The sequence below is a fragment of the Esox lucius genome, chromosome 5 (genome assembly GCF_011004845.1).
Source record: "Esox lucius isolate fEsoLuc1 chromosome 5, fEsoLuc1.pri, whole genome shotgun sequence".
Lineage (NCBI taxonomy): Eukaryota > Metazoa > Chordata > Actinopteri > Esociformes > Esocidae > Esox > Esox lucius.
This window is the reverse complement of record NC_047573.1, coordinates 18,986,997-19,008,676: the sequence shown is the minus strand read 5'-3', so window position 1 is coordinate 19,008,676 and position 21,680 is coordinate 18,986,997. Positions and strand designations below refer to the sequence as shown.

Sequence of the window (21,680 nt, the reverse complement as noted above, 5' to 3'; positions counted from 1 at the left end):
CAGTAACTCGACACTAGTCCGCACTAAACTCATACCAAGGCTCTTCTGCCCAGAAATGTCCACTTATCTTCGCGGAAGTAGCAATTGGTGTCACTAGAGAATCAAAACAGACCAGCAGCTCTGTAAAATAATCTGCACCAACTAAATAAATATATTTTTAATTGGCTATTCCTATTGTTGTCCTATTTCTTCTTCATTTTAATGTGGTAGGCACTAACGCTTTGTTCTTCGCAAACACATTCTCTACACGGGTTAATTACAAAGACGGACAACGAGAGTTTCCATAGAAACATGTCTAACCACGGAACTGAGCGGGAGAACTCAAATTAGCTTGTAAACAAAACATTTAACGCACACGGTAATACATTTATAGCTATCTAGTTCGCTCAAAATGTATTACTTTGCGTGATGTTGGCTAATATAATTGAATACTGTCAACGTATAATTAGCAAACCAGCTATAGCTAGCCACAATATTTATGCTAACAAGAGCTACAGTACAGTAACTAGTACTGTATAGTTCCTAAATTTTCCTGGCAGCTCTCACCTTGGAAATATCTTACTGTTATCTGTCTGGCGTCCCCCATCTCTTTCATGTTCCGTGTGTTTTTACGATGCATTGACACTGTACATGGCACTTCTGATTGGTGTGCTTTCTAGCCATGCATGCTAATGATGGAGCAGACCTGGATGCCCAGTTGGCAAGTAAGGAGAGAGAATGGAAAGAGCTCCAGACTCTACGGTTCCAGCAGCAGGAGACATCCCTTCGTGATGCACAGGAACAGCTCTACCTCCTTAAGCAGCGCTTTCAACAGCTCAAGGAGGACTTCAGGTTCAACCTGAATGTTTTGGAAGAGAGAGACAGAGAGCTGGAGAGATATGATGCCATGTCTGCACGTGCGCTGGTCACAGAGACTGCCAGGTGTGTGCTTGTGTGTATGAGAGAGAGAGGAAGTTGTATTATTTGTTATACCATAAATACAGTGACTCCCTGGAATACTTTTTTTTTGTCACTAAGAGGACTATTCTTAAAACTTTTTTTATTCTCAGGAAGTGAAGTTTACATTTGTCTTCCTGTAATTCATGCCATGTGCCACATGGAATACAAGAGGCCAGACTGGCTACCAGCCTTTGCAATTGTAGCTTTTCTTTATTAAAGGCAGGAGGAGGTCAGTCAGTTACGCATCCAGGTGGCCAAGCTGCAGGAGGTGAAGGAGAGGGAGGCTGGGGAGAGGGAGGAGGAGATTAGACGGAGCCAGCAGAGAGCTGCAGAACACAGGCTGCAGCTGGAGAGGCTTCAGAGGTGAGTGGGGTGAGGTTAAGGGCAGGGGAGTTGGCAATAGGTGAAATTGTTACCCTAATTTAATCCCATCTAAAACTAACCTGATAGCTTTTAGCCACTGCCTACTACAGTAACCCTTAGCCGTTCCCTAAAGAAGCTCCAGGTATGAATGCCAAAGGACTGGATGGGCGTCACATTACTGGGGATTTTTGTACACATGAGATGATGTCCCACGGTTAGCCACACTATGACTCGCCAGGCCCACCTGTATCTGTCATATTCAGAGAAGCCAGGCAAGGAGTGAACAAATATGCCGATTTACATACATCCTGAGTACAGTTTATACTGTATGAGTTCTACTTTAAAGTGTGTACTGTCATTCAGATATAGTGTTTAGGCTCAAACTATTATTAGCTCTGCCACATGGTTCAAGTTATTTGAAGTATGAATGGTCCAACACAAGTCTTACGGCAGACAAAGCACTTGACCTGACATCTGGGTAATCTGAAGAGATTTCAGCCCATGCTTCCTGAAGCACCTCCCACAAGTTGGATTGCCTTGATGGACACTTCTTACATGCCATACGGCCAAGTTGCTCCCACAACAGCTCAGTAGTGTTGAGATCTGGTGACTGTGCTGGCCACTCCATTATAGACAGAATACCAGAGTGCTTCTTACCTAAATAGTTCTTAAATAGTTTGGTGATGTGCTTTGGGTCATTATCGTTGGAAAATGGAGTGATAGCCTTCCTTCTTCAAGATCCATTGTCCTTGTTTTTGTCCTCTTGCTCAGTTGTGCACTGGGTCCTCCTCTTTCTATTCTGGTTAGAGTCAGATTGCACTGTTCTGTGAAGGGAATAGTACACAGCGTTGTGCGAGATCTTTAGTTTGTTGGCAATTTCTCACATGGAATAGCCTTCATTTTTCAGAACAAGAAAGTTATTTGTTTCTGGACATGAGCCTGTAATCGAACCCAGCTCCAAAAATTCAAGTAGTCTATAGAAGGCCAGTTTTATTGCTTCTTAAATCAGCACATCAGTTTTCAGTTGTGCTAACATAATTGCGAAAGGGTTTTCTAACAATCAATTAGCCTTTTAAAGTGATAAACTTGGATTAACAAATAAAATGTGCCATTGGAACACAGGACTGATGGTTGATGATAATGGGCCTCTGTACGCCTATATAGATATTACATTAAAAAAATCAGCATTAATAATGTCTATCACCAAAAAAAGCTAACATTGCCAGCTATTGAGAAAACAGTTATAGTAGACATTTGAAGAAAATAAACACGATTTAACAAGGCAGTCTCTGGGCTAATGTGAAAAGGTTACAACATGATTTATATTGTATTTTTTGCATATCAGTAGTGGGATGGGGACACATTGAAACGTCATTCATCTGGCATGTGTGTATTTTTATGCATCAAGATGTTTTCAGCATCGTGTGTGTGTGTGTGTGTGTGTGTACGCGCACACCAGCGCATATGCTGGTGACATTGAGAAGCAGAGAGAGGAGTATGAACAGATGAAACGAAACCTTCAACGCCGGGTCCAGGAGGTAGAGGGAGAGCTGGCTCTACAGAAGCAGGTACACACATACACACTCATACATACACACACACACGCACACAGGTGGCAAGGTAAGTTGGAGAGTGTAGTAGCCGGCTGCTCTGTAGTTTAACTGAAGAATGTCGTGTATTTTTCAACTATTCCTCAGGCAGTCAGACCACTTGGGAGAGATCCTTCCTCAGCCTGGACAAAGGAACAGTCTTCCCTCCTTAGTCACAGGTCATAAGCCACGTCAGGATGTTTAGAATTATAGCTGGTAAATTAGCTTATGGTGCTTTCAGTGATTTGACATTGATACATGTAGTAAACAACATTGTGGGTCAATTTCCACAAACAGCTGAGGTGGTTGATGCACAGCGCTAATATCTCTCTGACATTTTCAGAGTGAAGCAGAACTGCACATGTGCAGAGACTGTGAGTGACTGTGTGAGAGCTGTTGTACCTTGCTCATTGCAACATTTGCAGTGTTTCTTTTGGGAAGTTGGAAGGTGTGTCATGAATTGTTCGCTTGCCCCTCTGGAAAACATATTCACACCAGTGCGGAGAGGACTTTACATTCACAGCCTGGACAAAGGATCAATTCATCTATCCCGCATTTTTTACTTGTCCTACGCCACATCGTAATGTTTACAATTAAAGTGAATTCACCAATGACGTAGAGGCACATGGTACAGCATTGTGAGTCAAGTTCCATATAAATGTGTAGAATTGCAGCAGCATCTTGGCGTCACGGCATGATTTGAACAATAGAAGGACATTCTTCTCTCCTTCACACCACTAAATGTCTAAAGGACAGTGCACTTTTGAGCGCAGACAGGTTGGGCTGCTTCAATTGAACATAGACCAAAATAACCTTTAGAACGGTGTTGTATCCAGTCAAACCTAAATAACCATTCGAACAGCGCCATGCCCAGGTAGAACTGAATAACCTTTAGAACAGTGTTGTAGCCAGACAAACCTAAATAACCATTCGAACAGCGCCATGCCCAGGTAGAACTGAATAACCTTTAGAACAGTGTTGTAGCCAGACAAACCTAAATAACCATTCGAACAGTGCCATGCCCAGGTAGAACTGAATAACCTTTAGAACAGTGTTGTAGCCAGACAAACCTAAATAACCATTCGAACAGTGCCATGCCCAGGTAGAACTGAATAACCTTTTGAACAGTGTTGTAGCCAGACAAACCTAAATAACCATTCGAACAGCGCCATGCCCAGGTAGAACTGAATAACCTTTAGAACAGTGTTGTAGCCAGACAAACCTAAATAACCTTTAGAAGTGTTGTAACTACAGAGCTTAATTACCGTTAGAAAAGTGTTGTGGCCAGACAGACCTAAATTACCTTTAGAACAGTTTCACTTTTAACCTTTACCTTGAACCTAACCTCTTATCGCAAGATAAGCTTTTTTCTCAGAAGAATCAGTGAAATTTCCCCACAAAGTCACAATTTCCTTAACACCTGTGGGGGCAAATAAGTGTGTTTATTTTATACATTTTAACAGGATTACTCTCAAATTAGCATCCTCCTAACCCAGATTTGGAAATCTGGATTTGGAATGGGGGATCCGGCTGAATATGAAGCATGCTTTTAGGTATTTTAAGTATTTTCTCTCCCTCCCATTCAGGAGATGATGACCGACTTTGATAACGAACTGAGACGGAGAGAGCATGAATTCAATCTGAGGATGGATGAGATGAGGGCCGTGGTCCTTTCTCATGAACTCAGGGTAAGGACCAGGACTGGGTGAGATTTAGTGATGCAAGGGTCCGATTTTCCACATGTCCATAATTCCTAATAACACCCTGACTATATGGTTTCAGTGAAATTCGGACTGCTGGCAGCTGAAATGTACCCCAATCCGAAAGGCAAACTATTGCCTGGTTCTCTCAGAAGCAGCAGATCATTGCAAATAATATTGTTAGGCCTAGCAATGTGATTGAACATTCCACACGCCCGCAACCCACACGCTCTTCATCCCAACAATATGTTATGACCCTAAACCCGCCTGCCCCGCAGCTATTACAGTGGGGTCTGTGGGATATGAGTCATCCCAACCGTCGCTAGTGAGAGTGTCTACTCCAAGATAAAACGGATTAATGAGGGAATGATAGGTCCTTACCACTGTCTATGTGCGTTTCTCTGTCCCCAGGTGAAGCTCGTTTCTAAGGAGACAGAGGTCCAGGTTAGGGCCCATGCTCAGGCTGTAGAAGACCTGAACGCCTCGGAGGAGCTCCGTCAGCACACACTCTCACAGCTACAGCACAGAGACTGGGAGATCAAGGACATCGCAGCTGTCAAGGACTCAAGGTCTGTGTGGGTGTCTCAACTTGACTTCAAGCCAACCTCACTGCACATCATTTGTATTTCCTCAGATAAGATGTTATTTTCTTTTTTCAGGATCAAAGAGCTTGAGGATCAATTAAAAGCCCTGCAGACTAAGAGGAAGAGGGAGGAGGAAGTCTATAAGAAGAAGTGAGTCCCACTATACACATGCTGGACAGACAGAGATCCAGTATATTAGCAGCAGTCCTAATACTTAAGACGAATGGTAGCGTGACTTCGTATTCTGATCTGTAGACATGAGGACTTGGACCGGGCAGTGCGTGAGAGAGAGGCTCGGCTGGATGCATTACAGGAAGCTCATATGGAACAATCACGTCAGGCGGAAGGTCACGCCACTCAGCTACAGTCACAACTGGACGCCATGACAACGCACACACGACGGACCCAGAGAGAACATGAGGACACGCTGAGAGAGAGAGATGAACAGATGGATCGGTGAGACGCGGTGTGTGTGTGTGTGTGTGCGCGCGCGCGCACGCACGCGCTTGTTTCTCTCTGGATTGGGTATTTACCATGGGTGTGTATTTGTGTGTGTCTCTGGCCCTCAGCCCTGGATGATCACATTGTATATACATGCTCAGTGAGTGTGAGAGAGAGCGTGTGGGCGTCCATCACTCCAAAGCTGTCAGCCAGGAAGCGCTGATTATGTAACAATGTGTGAAAAGAAAAATCTGTTTTTGGAGGAAGAGAAGAGTTATAGATGGGCCCAGATTGTCCCTTATAATGGCAGGGCACACACAGAACAATGAGACATAATAACATTGAGACATAATAGCAGTGAGACATGATAACAGAGATATGATAACAGTGAGACGTGATATGAATGAGACATGATATGGGATAACAGTGAGACAGGGGTTACAGTGAGACGGGATAACAGTGAGACATGATATCTCAGTATCACACAGTGTTCCACATATGACTCATAAGGATAATAATGCAAGTAATAATACAGTAAAACTGTACAGAGGAAAAACACTGCCGACACCCCCAGGGTGTAAAGGTCATCTTTAGGAAAGGAAGTGAACATCTTAGTGGTGTTTGTGTTCCAACTTTAACCTGTGTTTTATGTGATGAAGGCTTCGTACGGAGCTGGAGACGACTCGCTGTGGCTGGGACACGTACATCTCTCAGGTCTCTAAGGAGACAGTTGTCAAGGACACCGAGCTGATGGCCCTGCAAGAGAGAGAGAGCAAACTACGGACTGAATTAGATAGGAGTAGGGGGGAAACGGAGAGGTCTGTGGGTATTTCTATGTGTGTGTGTGTTACAAACTGAAGCAGCATGTATTTATCCCATCTATAATGAATGTGTGTGTGTGTGTGTGTGTGAGCACATGCTTGTTTGTGTGTATGTTTCAGGTACAAGCAGCAGTTGAGTGAGAGTTTAGAGCGAGAGAAGGCTCTGGAGCAGAGAAGAGTCCAGGTGGAGATAGAATGGCAGAGACGCTGTGAAGACAGCAAGGCTGAACACTACCTGAACAGTGAAGCCTTAATACAGGGTCTGACCCAGGCCAGAGACCAGGTTAGTCCCCTACAGACCTACACATTTACAGGTGAACTCATACGGGTGTGTAGATTCAATACAGGTTTCGTAGAAACACTAAAGTTTGACTTGCAGATAACGATGCACCCATTTTCCTATTGTCTTCAGGCTACTGCTGAGCTGAGAGAGAAGCAGAGAGAACTACAGGATATGTCCATACTATTACACACTGTTACCATGGAGAGAAACAAAGCCCTGGGTCGGCCAGTCAAGGAACAGGTGAGACACCAACCGAAACAAGGAGAGGGAAGTATTACCCTATCATGTCAGAGCGCTACTCGGGAAAGGGTTACAGTTGTGTTCTAATGGTTTCCAAAAGTATGACGCGGCAGTTATTGGAAAAGCGGAAGGGATATCAAGGGAAAGTCGTGACGTGATATCTATCTTTGTGTCTGTAGTCGTGGAAAACCCTTCAGATTTCCAGACAAAAAAGATGCAAAGACTCAGGAGCCTTCGAATTCATAAAGCTGTGCCGATCTGCAGAGCAACCAAGCCATGTTGGTCTGCAGAACAACCGATTTCCAAACCTTAAACACAAATTTTTATCCAGTATGGTAATACAATATTAGGTCCTCCCATTATGCTAATTTCTGGATGGATCCTTCTCTAATCTTCCATCAATGTTTTTCACAACCCTTTGGGATTCTCTCCCCCAGCCACTACTCATCATAACTCAGCATATTCTTTGAAATGGAAGGATTTCCTTATCTGTGGGCTCACTCATCCTCCCAAGATTTTGCCAAGTGAGTCAAGGACAAGCAACAGGTCCTTCTGTCCTCAATAGGAGATAACAACAACCACTCATTGCACTGACCATGAGAACAATAGTCGAGCCAGAGCACAGTTCACCACTCTCTCTTAACAAATAAACTGTTTGGGAAAATAATATGAGCCCTGGTTAAATGTTTTATCAATGAACACAAGAGACTGTCTACTCTTTATCAGGTTAATGTGAAATAACATTTTATGAAAATGTTTTCAATATTACTAACCCCCGCCACCCTACAAAGGAATGTTGTTCCTACAGCTATTCTGAAAAGCCGCAGAATATACCCCTACAACGATGAGGAAGATTGGATGTGAAAGCTGCATTTTGGGGAAGGACCCTGTCTCTGGGGTTAAGGTTGGCCATTACTCGGTAGCCTTTGAAGGACTTTAAATAGTTCACCCAGGGATGCTGTAGCTCTCTGACAGTCAGGCATGAACCCCCCACTTCTGGTTGACATCATACCACACCAAAAGCCCACAGCCAGCCGTACTCTTTCACATTGTCAACGAGCTAAGGGAAAGCAGCCAAACCACTGCCGTAAAAATACAGTGAGAGGCTGGCTGGTGTTGTGGGGGCCGGGATGGGGGGGGGCACTGAAAGGCCATTTCAATGTATATAGTTCTGTCCTTGAGCTGTTCTTAGTTAGTTCTATAGTTACAGAAATGATGGCTCACAAGTACACCGAGGCTTGATGGGTTCAGAGTAACACTGTTTGGTAGGCCTTTATGACAGCTGTTTTATTCTGTGACACCCAAGTTCTGGAAGGAGATATTTATTTCCGTGATTTTGATTCTAACTATGATAACAGAAGATTGATCTCCACACAGATACTTCTGTTACCACCTTAGCTCTTGTCTGCAAGTGACAGGAGTCTGACAACCCGTCCTAGCTTTGATTCTAACTACAAAATATAGGCCCGGTGTGTTTTGACTGTGATCAGGTCACGGGATTGTGTGGGTTTGGTACTGTGTAAACTGGACTATTGATTTAAATGACACAGCAACCAGGCTTAAACAAACCAGTGACTATTCTTTTATTATTTCTTTTGAAAATGCATCAAATGTATCTTAGGACTTGTATGAATGAATGTGTAATAGATTTCTTAGTCTAGCAAGCTCATACAATTTCCAGAACATATCTGACAACGATCACAAAAGATACACATAACAAGGTCATTATTTACTAGTAATAATTATGGCAGCATGTTCACTTACCGTTGTGAATGTGAAGAAATGAAAGCAGTGCAGGTCTAAATTTAAACCAAGGAATTAAACAGTCAGCTGTCATGTTCCCATGACATGGGCAACAACAGGGTCAAAGGTCACAACAACAGGGTCAAATTTGAACATCTCTGGTAAAAGCTAAATTAAGTCCATTGAAAACAAGGAAGAGGTTAAACGTGCCCGGGTTGAAAGGGGATGACATAAACATTGGGCAATAGTTTTTTTTGTTTATGTTTTACAGAGAGCAACACAAATCAAAAGCTGTATATGGGACAAAAACAGACAAATGAACTCAGAATAGGCCAGGGGTGGTAGCCTTTAAATGACCCGCCCTCAGCCTCTTTTAACAGCACCTCTGTTTTCATATGACTGTTGACACTGGACTCTAATAGCTCTAACTAATGATATAAGGTCATCTGGGTAAATAATACCCTCATTGTCTTGACCCCTGGAGTTGCCTGACGATACTGAGGTTCCAGGGTGAATTTCACAGCCTCAGTCTCATACAGGACTTGTGAGGCCTCATCTTTTCCTGTACTCCCTAAAAAATACTTCGCTTTGGACTTAGTAGTTTCACTGTTCCATTTTATATTCTTTGTTGGATGTTCATGGCTCTCTTTAGTGCCCAGATTCATTAGTCCCTTTCCAAAACAGTATTGTTCAGAACTACACATTTGGGTGGACGTGCGCACACACAAGCACACTTGTGTCTACACCCTTCTGAAGCTGCTCAGATCCTGCAGGGGGACTCTTGTCCTGACCACAGCCTTTTTTAGAAGGTGCCCTTTTACTCCTGCCCTTTGGTATTGGCTGTCTGCCTGACTACTATGCCTGTCAGTTGGCACTATGGCACTTACGCTGAAAACAGAGCATGGCTCTAATGCCAAACTGGGTTGGGTTTGAACTTTCATTTTATTCCCGAGAGGAGCAATCTTTTGTCAGCTTGTGGAGCCCAGATATCTATGGGTCAAGTTGCCTTAACTAACCTTTTACTGGTATGGTACAAGTTCAAATGCATAAACACACAGAATTGGTGATGACAGGGTATCTTTGGGCACCAGTGTACCTCACCCAGAGAAGCCCCTCGGCCTCACCCACGGGTGGTGTGACGTTGTCCGTCCCTGACCGACATCTGCCCTGGGAAGTGAACGCATCTGTCTCGAAAAAGAGACAACCTGTATAAATAAAGGTTAGATGAAGACATAGTCCGTCCGCACCAAGACGCATGGAGTCTACAGGGGGGTGTTACTGAGTTTATGAAGCTAAACACCATATTTAGGAAGCTAGTCACACTACACTACATGCATCATCACCTGTCTGTCAAGAGATTCACATACATAGATGCACTGGGAGATTCTGACGAATCTTGTTTGATTATCTGTGGCTGTTGTAGGCTCTTATTTTAGGCCTATAGGACTAAATGATGTTTTCCAGATTTTGATCGGGTGAAGACTCATTTTGACTCCACGTCTGTGTATGAAATGATGCTGCTATCTCCGTATTTTAGTACTAACCAAATGTTGGCCCTGGGTAAATCTTTACCACGCGCGTGTTGCATGTTGCTGCAAAGGTTTTGTGGGTGGCAATGTAGGAAGATTTAGTGTCTAAGGACAGATATAGGAACTACTTATCCTATTCTTAACTCACAATATCTGACTCTGGATCAGTATTTAGGGTGTGTGAATGGACCAACTAAAACGGGTCACCCTGTTGGCACAGGGCCAAAGGTCAAATGTTTATGACTTCATGAAAAGTTCATGACCTGATTTTGAACCAGCAGAATTTGAGTATCAGTTTTCACTCAGCTAGTCAAATCTAATGCCAAATTGGTTGTCATATTTTCATGTAGGTTTCTCAAGGGCACTTTTAGAACCATGTGTCAAGGTTAGTCTCATGATTCATTTAAATTTTGGATGTCTTTTTCATGTCACAGGTTTTGAGTAAAAATAAGAATTTATACAACTGCTATGATCACCTATCAACTATAATCAGAAACTAAATTCTATCTTACCTTTTTGTTATTTGTCGATAAACTCTAGCTGTAGGCAAATTTTAGGCCTCATCTACTACAATTAACAACTTACCTCCATCTAGTGGTCATTGATCGAAACTGCTCATAGACACTTATTGTGTGTGTGTGTGTGTGTTTGTGTGTGTGTGTGTGTGTGTGTGTGTGTGTATCTGCAGATCCAGAGGTGTGGTGGTGATGGCGGAAACCTAGGGGAGCTCCCATCTGATGAGATCAGTCGACTGCAGCAGCAGAACAACGGTCTGAGGTCTGTCATAGCCCAGATGAGGAAGGACATGGAGGAGCTCAGCCAGGCTTATCATCCTCCAGTGCCCTCTGACACCTCCACCCAGCTCCCTAAAGGACAGTTACCTCAGCCTCCAGCACAGAGCTCAGCCCAACTCACAGACAGTGGTCCAGTGCCCAGCCTAGCAAGTATATAAACCCTGTTTATGCACTCACCTCAAACCCAACCTATTGAAAGTTAACTAAAGCACCAACTCAAAAGATGTCATCAGCAGCATCTCACACTGTTCGCTCACACCAGCTCCCCCTCTCCACCTGCACTGCAAACAGTGTTGTGTTTGTGTGTGTTTATCAGTGGCAGGTACCCCAGACTACGCCCAGGCTCTAGAGGAGGAGGTAGCAGTGTTGAAGGCCAGGTGTAGGTGTTTAGAGGACCAGCTAGAGGACGCTACCCGACTCCTCAACACCACCACCGTTACCCCGGCCCCTACACTCGCCCCCGTCGCCCCCGACAACGCATACCTCCAGAACCACATCCGCTACCTCAACGAAACCATTGGTATGAGGATGTGTTCCAAAAGTATAAAGAAATGGTGCTTTTAGAACGTCTCAGTGTCACTTGCAGGAGCGAATGGTCTAGGGACAGGTGGGGCACAGCAAGGTATCAACAGAAAGAACTGCATCAAAATTATGTTATTTTTATTTCTCGAAAATTACTTCCTATAATTTATTATCTATGAATATAGCATATTCCTAAATTGCATATCATTTGTGTTAGGATTTTATTTCATGTTCATTGGTCCCTGCCTTGCTGCTTCAGACTGAGTTCTGCCGATTCGAGCTCGCAGTAGTAAGCGTGAATGTGAGGTTAGCCCCTGTCTCACAATGCAATGTACATCGTACGTGTAAAAATATTAATACGCATGCTCAGAATGTTAGTGTGATCAATGTAGATCACACAAATTTGATGCCAAGTGGGGCTGACAGCCGGTAGCCCCACTACAGGATCTTATCGTATGTCTGGCGCCAACATTAGTCGGCAAGAAGAGCGAGGAGGGTAGATTGTCTTAGCTAGCTTGTCAGCTTCACAAACACCAGATAACTTGAGAAAATTAATAAAGTGGATTTCATACTCGAGCACCGGTTTGAAACCCTTAATTTGGAGGAGGAACTTGAAGTAAAGCGACTTGGTGCCCATCAGCCACGGGACATTGTCATCACTCAAACTGCTGGTTAAAGTAACCGCGGGTTTAACGTGGAGTGGTTTTTGAGCTGATTGCTCAGACTTAGGATGGTGTGGTTGTAATGAGTGGAATAGTCCGAGGGGTACAGACGCTGACCTTGCAGAAACTTGGTTCAGCAAGGATGAGCATCCTGAAGGTGTTTCTTGCAGATCTAACTGCTTTTGCCACCTTTTTCTCTGGCGCTCCAAAACGTGTTGCGGCACTTGCTGAGGCAACACAGAGACACATTCCAAGGCCACCCGCTGTACGATGGAACTTTAAAAGTAGAACTGTCAATGCAGTTTGGGAAAACCGTGCTGCGCTGCTCCTGAGTATGGAGGACATTCTCACACAACCAGGATGGGATGAGGCCACCATAAGTGAGGCATACGGCCTGTCAAAAAAACTTGGGGACCGAGCCTTTCTGCAGCTGCTGGATTTTTTCTGGGATTAGCAGTGCGCTCACCTGTTTCAAGGAGAATGTCCAGAATATGCGGAAGCAAACGGGCAGGTACTGTTCACGATGGAACAGACGAGCCAGGCCGACGAGTAACCAACACAGCGCCGATGGTGAAGGAAGCATGCGACACAGTCATCTCCCAGGTGGAGCAGAGGTTTTCACAAAGTGACCACATGATCGCTGCCAAGCTGGTTGACAGCTCGCTCTTCCCACAATTTGTCCTGTCATTCCCTACATCTGAGCTTGAGTGTGCTGTGATACTATGGCCTCTAGGAAACGAGGAAAAGTTTAAGTCTGAGCTGACCACTCTGTACCGCCACACTGAGCTTCACATTGGTAAGACGGCCCAGTCTCTATTAAGATCCATCCATTAGAACAACCTGGAGGAGACTTTTGCAGAGACCGTCACTCTGCTGAAAATTATAACAACACCTATGACAACATCTGAGTCAGAGAATAACTTTCCACCTTGAAGAGGGTAAAAACCTTCACTCGCAATACCATGGGACAGTCGTGACACAACGCATTGGCCATGTTGTATGATTTCTAAATAATTAATTTGCATTTTATTGCATGCCATATGTATTTGATCACCTACCAACCAGTAAGAATTCCGGCTCTCACAGACCTGTTAGTTTTTCTTTAAGAAGCCCTCCTGTTCTCTACTCATTACCTGTATTAACTGTACCTGATTGAACTCGTTACCTGTATAAAAGACACCTGTCCACACACTCAATCAAACAGACTCCAACCTCTCCACAATGGCCAAGAACAGAGAGATGTGTAAGGACATCAGGGATAAAATTGTAGACCTGCACAAGGCTGGGATGGGCTACTGGACAATAGGCAAGCAGCTTGGTGAGAAGGCAACAACTGTTGGCGCAGTTATTAGAAAATGGAAGAAGTTCAAGATGATGGTCAATCTCCCTCGGTCTGGGGCTCCATGTAAGATCTCAACTTGTGGGGCATCAATGATCATGAGGAAGGTGAGTGATCAGCCCAGAATTACACGGCAGGACCTGGTCAATGACCTGAAGAGAGCTGGGACCACAGTTTCAAAGAAAACCATTAGTAACACACTACGCTGTCATGAATTAAAATCCTGCAGCGCACGCAAGGTCAAGAAGGATCCAAGAAGGTCAAGCACACCATCCCAACCGTGAAGCATGGAGGTGGAAACATCATTCTTTGGGGATGCTTTTCTGCAAAGGGGACATGACGACTGCACTGTATTGAGGGGAGGATGGATGGGGCCATGTATCGCGAAGAAGCATCTCAAGGTCCTGGAGTGGCCTAGCCAGTCTCCAGACCTGAACCCAATAGAAAATCTTTGGAGGGAGCTGAAAGTCTGTATTGCCCAGCGACGGCCCCGAAACCTAAAGGATATGGAGAAGGTCTGTATGGAGGAGTGGGCCAAAATCCCTGCTGCAGTGTGTGCAAACCTGGTCAAGAACTACAGGAAACGTATGATCTCTGTAATTGCAAACAAAGGTTTCTGTACCAAATATTAAGTTTGGCTTTTTTGATGTATCAAATACTTATGTCATGCAATAAAATGCAAATTAATTACTTAAAAATCATACAATGTGATTATCTGGATTTTAGATTCCTTCACTCAAAGTTGAAGAGTACCTGTGATCAAAATTACAGACTTCTACATGCTTTGTAAGTGGGAAAACCTGCAAAATCGGCAGTGTATCAAATTCTTGTTCTCCCCACTGTAGATGGTGACGAGTGTCAGTGTGCCCATGCTTATCTATTAAGGTTGTTGTCATAGAATGGATCTGTATCCCTAAAAAGTATTTCCGCTTCGTTGTGGCCTTCAGTGGTGTTGAGCTCATTGCTGTTCGCTTATGGCCCTGTAGGCACATTGGTTCTGAACTTTGTGACAGTGGTAATTTTACATGTGTGTGAGCGAGAAGGAGAGCAATTACACAAGATGGTCTCTCTCTCTCCAGTATTACTACAACACCTGTTAGAAGCAAGCCACTTGTCGTTAAAAGTGTTTTGTGGAGCCACACTGTTTGTTGATGTGTTAAATAAACACATCAGTAGCAAGAGGGAGTTTTGTAGCTTTACTGGTATGTATCCTATATGTTGAAATGATTTGTGCCCCACCAATTCTTTACATATAAAAACGCCACTGGTCACTTTTCACGTGTTAAGAAGGGATAGGCAACTAGGTACAGACATATTTATTTTACTATTTGAAATCTTGTTTATTGAACACGAACGGCCATTAAAGGGTTTTTAACCCAAAGTACATTTTAACCCAAACACCCAAATAAATGTTATTATTTAGGTGTTTTAAATTTTAAGAGTTTTTTTGGGGGGGGGTTGAACAGAAAATCTGTCTTTCTGGCAATGGTTTACTGAAAGTAACATACAGTTGTGTTACTTTCAGTAACAACTATGACTTCCCAGTGAGACCATATCCAGGTTCTCATCTATGTAAGGTTTTCATCAACAGCATGAACAACAGATATGTATGTATTTGGTTAGATCATTAGGACTGTTATAGCCACGTTGATACAATGTGAACATGGCTGACCTTCAGTGGGATGGACTGTCTACTGACCTCAGAGTTGGACGGAAGTCCGAGAACTAGAGATAGAGGATATGGCACCAGCCTTGAATCAGGAGGGCTCTGTTCTGTACCAATAGATTGCTTTGCTGTCTCTGTAATAGTGTTTGGACCAGGAAATGTGATTGCGTGTGAAGAAAAATTAGATACAGTTTATACCCTTGGCTGTGAATGTTACTCATTTTCTCATTTTTATCTGTGTGATGATACAGACCTGATGGGCTCTTTCCTACTAAACTATGTGCTTCAGAGTTCACTGTGTTGTAGTTGTTGTTGTTTTTTTATGTGCAACTTAACACATTGTCTATGATCGAGAGCATAAAACTCTTAAACACTGTCTACATGATATTTTCATCAACAACATAATACTCTTAATGCGATGTTTTCTAAAGGTGGTCTGCGTGTGGAGAAGGTGGCCAACACTGCAGCTCTGAGGAAACAGGAGGTCAGGGTCGCTCACCTGGAGGCTGCACTGGCCTCACTCACACAACAGGTGCTGAGTTGCTCCAGCCCAAAGCAGGCACTCCTGGAAATGAAACAACAAGATTTGTTGTAGTCAGGCAACAATGGATTTTCAGTTTTTCAACATCTGTCTGTCCCTCCATCTCTCCCCCACAGTGTCACACCAAACAAATGGAAGGGGAGGAGCTGCGTCTGGAGCTTGCCAATCAGAAACGCAAATGGTCCTCTGAGGAGACAAGCCTCCGTCAGCGTCTGGTTGCCATGGAGATGGAGCTGGAGGAAGTGAGGCAGGAGAAAGAGGAGTACCAGAAAGGAAGTATCCTAAACAACCTGGAAAGTGTTGCTCTGGGCAACCAGGTATGGCTGAGTTACAGACTGACTAGAAGATCATGAGACTTTTAATGAACCCTAAACCAACAGCGTTTAGACAATGCATGGAAATAGCAGTACATTTTTTTTGCCCCTTTTATAATTACATTTGTGGTTAAGTTATTCATAAGTGACTTTACACTGCTGTGACCAGAACTGTTGTTGTGACCAGGTGTCTGCACTGAAGCTGAACATCGCCAGCAGGACTGAGCCCATTATCTGTGAAGAGGTAAACAACCTCAGAATGGATGACAGACCCAGTGTCAGTGAGACTTGTCCATGGTTTGTCTGTGTTCTGTTGTTACCATCCAGAATCATTAAATCATCTACAACATTTCACATAGAGCAGGTCTATAAAGGACTACTTCTTTTTGCCTGTATTATCAGATATCTGGTACCCTGGCGTCCTCAGTTCATAAATACCTACTTATCATCTCCATCCCCCTCTTCCTTCCTTCCTTCAGAGTAAGATGGTGAGACACCTCCGGGAGGAGAACCTCTGTTTGAGGCAACACCAGCTGACGGCGGGCCTAAGGCCCGGTGGGTGGGGGGGGTACGGGCCTGAGGGAGGGGTAAATGGGGGTAACCTGGGTGCTCCTCTCAGTGGCCATATCCTTCAGTCCAAGCTGAGGCAAGCTGTGCGCTGTATCGGCCGTCTGACCAGGGACAAACAGCAGCTGATTGAGATGGGCAACAGGCTCCGGGCTCAGCTGGCTGATGCCGGGCTGGAAGGTGGGACTTCACAGTGGAATCGTATACTAACACCACTGAAAACCTTTACTGCTTAAACCACACCAGAAAATGAGACGTTACGACGCTGTCTGTATGATTACCACATAGTCAGTGCTACATCATTACAGCTTTATCCCTCCAAACTGAAGTATTTTAACAATGTGAAGTTATAACAGTCTAATGTACTCTGATTCGTCTGGTCATGTTATGACAACAGCATAATGTAGACGCATTCAATTGGTCAAGCTGGCTTTTCAGAGACAGTATAAACAAAGAGGTCTAGCTGTGAAGTCTGTCGTGATTGGTTGGGTGTGGGCCAGCTGTGTTGTGATTGGTCTGGCTGTTGGATAGTGTTGACGGGAGAGACAGGAAGTATTCTCTGGTGTGTTGCTCTTCTGCCCTGACGGGCATCCTGATCCCCTCAGCCATGCAGGATTATAGGGGTTTCAGCAGGGATCACATGAAGCCTTAGAAACCTGAGGAAAAACACTAACACTGTGAACGCCTCTGCTCACACACACAAAAACACAGACACAAACACACAGACCGACAAACACACACACACACACAGACAGACAAACAGACACAGACAGAAAAACATACACAGACAGACAGACAGACAGACACACACACACACACTCACTGACACAGGCAGACAAACAGAGACAGAGAAAGACACATGCATCTCTGTGTACTCTTTTTTCCCCACACTTTCTCTCTTTCTCAGTTGTTCAATCTGCTACCACACCCTCCCTGGCCCCAGAGTCTATGGAGCCAGAGAGAGACTCCACCAGAAACACCCAGGCCCAACCGGGCAAGCAGAACCAACCAGGTCGACTCTCTGCCCTAGAACAACTGCAGTACCAGCTCACCAAACAGGTCTGACCTCTCACCCCTGACTTACAACCCCTATTCCATGAGACAGCCATACCTCAGGTTAGGACTACATTGTAGCAAAGTGCTTTGTGTGACCATCAGAAGGTAAACCATCCTTGTCTCCAGGAGCTGCAGTATGCCCAGAGAGATCAGACGAAGGGGGCTCCTGTCCTGGTGAGAACTGTCCTCTCAGACAGAGATGGAGTCACTAACCCCTGGAGCCGGGTACACAAGGACACTAACTCACATGAGGTAACAGCAGTGATGTCTGTCCACATTGACTAATAGTACTCCAACTGAGGACTGGTGCTGTAACTCTTTGGTTTCTCAACTTATTTGATCAACATGCAGAATTGATGTCTCGCCATAAAGGTTTATTAACCAGAGAAAACATGGCACTGAAATCCAACTTATTTCTGGGCAAAAATGATTACTTATTTGCACTTACGTTGTAAAGTAAAACCAAAAACATTGACTAACTTGCATTTGAAAATAATAAGTGTTGGCTACATTGTTTTTTGTTTTGTTTTGAAGGACACTATCTCCGCACTTATTTTAATTGTTTTTAAAAGGCTTTTTATTGCCAGTAGGAATACAAGGGAGACAGGTAAAGGGGTGACGGGTATTGAACCCTGGTCTCCAGCAGGGAGCCATATATCTGCATGGAATTGCGTGTTTCCACTGGACCACAGCTCTGCCCTTGTGGACACATTTTGAGAACAGATTTATTTGTGAAGAGCAGATAATCAGCTGATGATGAAGTTTCCTTGATTCCTGCTATTCGTTCATTTGGGTGCAGCACATCTCCAAGGATGCATTCTCAGATTAGGCGAGTTGAACATGTGGATTACTGCAGCCCTTTTATAAGAATCTGCTCTCTCTCTCGTGCCCTCAGGTTCCTGGGATTAAGGAGAATTCCCCTGTACCTCTCAGCCCATCACAGAGCTCCCTGCAGCTGGACCTCGGGCCAGGAACTCCCTCTAGCCCGTCTGGTCCTCCACTCCAGTCATCGGTGGAGACAGAGGGCTCACTGAGGGACGTGTGGCAGATGCTGGATCATGGCCTCAGCCCCTCCATACTAACATCCAGGGAGAGCTGCTCTGAAACAGGTAAACACACCTGGAGCAGGTAGTTAAGATACGAGTGAAATTACTTGTCAGCTCTCTCTCTTTCTTTCCATCCCTCTGGCTCCTTCTCTTTCTGGGAGTGTTCTGTGACTCATACCCATTTAAAAAAAATGGGTGTTTCTGCATTCTGCTGGGCATTTAGCACTTAAGACACAGGCAGACACACAGAGACACACAGACACACACACACACAGACACACACACAGACACATTCAGTGCAGACACACACACACAGACACACACACAGACACATTCAGTGCAGACACACACACAGACACACACACACACACATTCAGTGCAGACACTCCGCAGGATGTATTGAAAACACCTTTTAAGAAATCTATTGAAAATGTTTCCATTTTTTATTAGCAATAAATGAGTATACATTTCTTAAACTTCTTTTGCTTTGTCCTTACATGGTATGGTGAGTAGATTGGCAAAATAACATAAAATGGAATCAATTCTAAAAGGAGTCTGTAACAAAACAACATGTGGGGAAAGTGAGGAGGTCTAAATACTCTGCGGTGCCACTGTCCACACCCCAGCGGTTAGCAACATATGTCAAGTTGCCACAGGACATCAGGATGTATTAACCAGGTCATAAAGTGAAATACTTTGTATGAGATGATCCTGTTTATAATGTCAAAAGGTTGTGGGTTATATAAACACTGGATGGCACTCTGGGCACAGACTGTGTGTGTGTGTGTGTGTGTGTTTCTGCGTGTGTGTCTTGCCTCGCCTCAACAGCAGCCACTGCAACAGGTCACAGTCAGTAGTGAAGGTCATCCAGCAAAGTGAGGCTGTCTATCTCTTAGATTAGATGGGATTTAGAAGCAGAGGTAGAACAGAGACATTGCCTCACACTTAGTCCATCAGTAGACTGCCAAGGATTTCCACATTGTGCCGAGCAAACAATAAGACGAAACACTGACATGGGAGCAAAAAGGCACTGAGACACATGGATCTTGCGTGTGCACTGCCAGAGACTTTAAACAGTGGTCTTGGGGACTGATGTATGAAATGACATGTTGTCATTTGTTATGAAACCAAAGAAATAGTGTCTCTTGACTGAAACGGCCTGCATTCTGGTTAATGTAGGCCTTATGAAGTGCACGAATCCTAGCCAAAAAGGAAATCCATAGCTCTGGTAATATTGGCCATACATTTTTTTGTGTTGGCAACAGTCTTTTTTTCATTGCTGCTCTGCACATTATGTTCCACCTCATACCTTGCAGGGCTTGGATTTCAAGACCAGAAGGCTTTTATTAACCAACACTTTGAAAGATGTCTCAGGTCAGAAATAATGACTCTTGGACTGTTTGACCAGGTAGCACTGAGTTTGGTCCCCTGTCTGTTTGGCTCGGAGGGGCCCTGGCAATAACACACCTTGTCACTATGTAACAACAATGTTCAGGGGATGAATCAGATGTATCTGTTTGTGCACCAAGGTGATGCTGAGCTGGCCAGGCGTGAGTTGAGTGAACCCAGCACAGAGGGCCAGGGGAGGGGAATACCAGGATTCAGAGCACCGTTCCCGGAGAGGAACAAACCCACCAGGCTTCCCCCCACTAACATGGCCAGGAAAACCAAGGTTACTGCAAGGGGGGCCAGGATCAGGAACTACAATGTCAAAGACTGATGGAAACCTTCTGGCTGGCCAACAGAATTCACCACAGTTGTTTTTTTGTTGTTTCCTTCCTTCCTACATTCAAATGTTGCATATGAATACTTGAGTTATTCAGCAAATGTCAACAGTAGGTAGAAATGAATTGGAATTTGAGTGCTATGAGTGCTACAGTGCTACAACACTATGTGGTGCAGAAGGTTATACGTTTTGTGTGGGGAGTGCCTGGCTGGTTCTGCTGTAGTCTAGCCAGTATTTTGTCTTAGCAAGACAAAATAGAAGAACCAATGGCACCCAGGCTAGGTAGATACATTTACTGCCTGCCCACTGCTCATGCCAGGGAACCACGTGGCCTTACACCTTAGGAGGAGAGGATATGTTGGTGTTCCAACAGTGCTTCCTCTTAATGATGCTCCCGCTTGTTTTTACCCGATCATGACAATTTACATACTAAGGATAGATGTTGATTTTCTAAGACATTATGTGATTTTCCCCAATAAAACATTGATAACATTTCTATTTTTTCATTATTGACATTGAAATGTGTGAAACCAAACCAGACTTAATGCACCCTTGGCTAAAAAAATGGGACCTTATGTTAACATATTATGTACATATTTCTTGGTATCTTATTTGGTATTTAGATCAGTAAAATAACAACATATACAGTACTGAAAATACTATAATAATATTTCACATTCTTATATATATCTTCACCGTTGAACTCTAGTAACCGAAACTGTCAGATGAGCCTTTTAGATTACGTCACCATTCTTCCTGGCCTACCAAAAAGCTCCTCCTTCCTTTGTCATCATGTCACCCTATCTCCTAGCAACACCCTCATATCCACAGTGATTGGAGGGGACCACACACCCCTGCACTCTGATTGGTATGTTAACACATCTGTCAAGATTTGGGTGTGTACAGTGAGTCAGCGCTGAATTTCATTTCAGGTGTGTTGAGCCGGTTGCTCCTTAAACGTACAGAATGTAGGTAGCCTTCTAACTGATTCTGGGCCATACACCCAGTAACGCAGAATACTAATAACGTTTTTACAATTCCACATTCAAATTCATCGAAACTGAATGTTTCCATTGTTAACATTATAAAAGCATTTTAAAAATGTATTATTTTAATAATTTATATTCTTAAAAAGATATGAAGAATTTATGACTATATAATTGCCTCTGTAAAGGCATCTATACATATTTAGCCTATATTGTAAAGTGGTATCAA

At 44.0% G+C, this 21,680-nt stretch overlaps 1 protein-coding gene across 2 annotated transcripts; it reads left to right on the top strand.

Moving 5' to 3' along the window:
• The first annotated feature begins 270 nt into the window (after positions 1–270).
• On the top strand, positions 271–21,027 carry ccdc57 (coiled-coil domain containing 57). 2 transcript variants are annotated; one of them, XM_020046549.2, is made up of 21 exons: positions 271–358; positions 660–921; positions 1,159–1,302; positions 2,762–2,870; positions 4,478–4,579; positions 5,003–5,160; positions 5,251–5,325; positions 5,431–5,631; positions 6,276–6,434; positions 6,558–6,720; positions 6,850–6,960; positions 10,921–11,176; positions 11,343–11,546; positions 15,647–15,747; positions 15,873–16,073; positions 16,258–16,314; positions 16,550–16,817; positions 17,545–17,696; positions 17,820–17,945; positions 18,589–18,802; positions 20,269–21,027. In XM_020046549.2, exons 2-21 carry the CDS (start codon positions 662–664, stop codon positions 20,457–20,459), a joined length of 3,252 nt encoding a protein of 1,083 aa, XP_019902108.2. In that variant the 5' UTR covers positions 271–358; positions 660–661; the 3' UTR covers positions 20,460–21,027. The 2 variants fall into 2 exon arrangements, with proteins under 2 accessions (XP_019902108.2, XP_019902107.2); XM_020046548.2 differs by having other exon boundaries at positions 278–921.
• Positions 21,028–21,680: the final 653 nt, after the last annotated feature.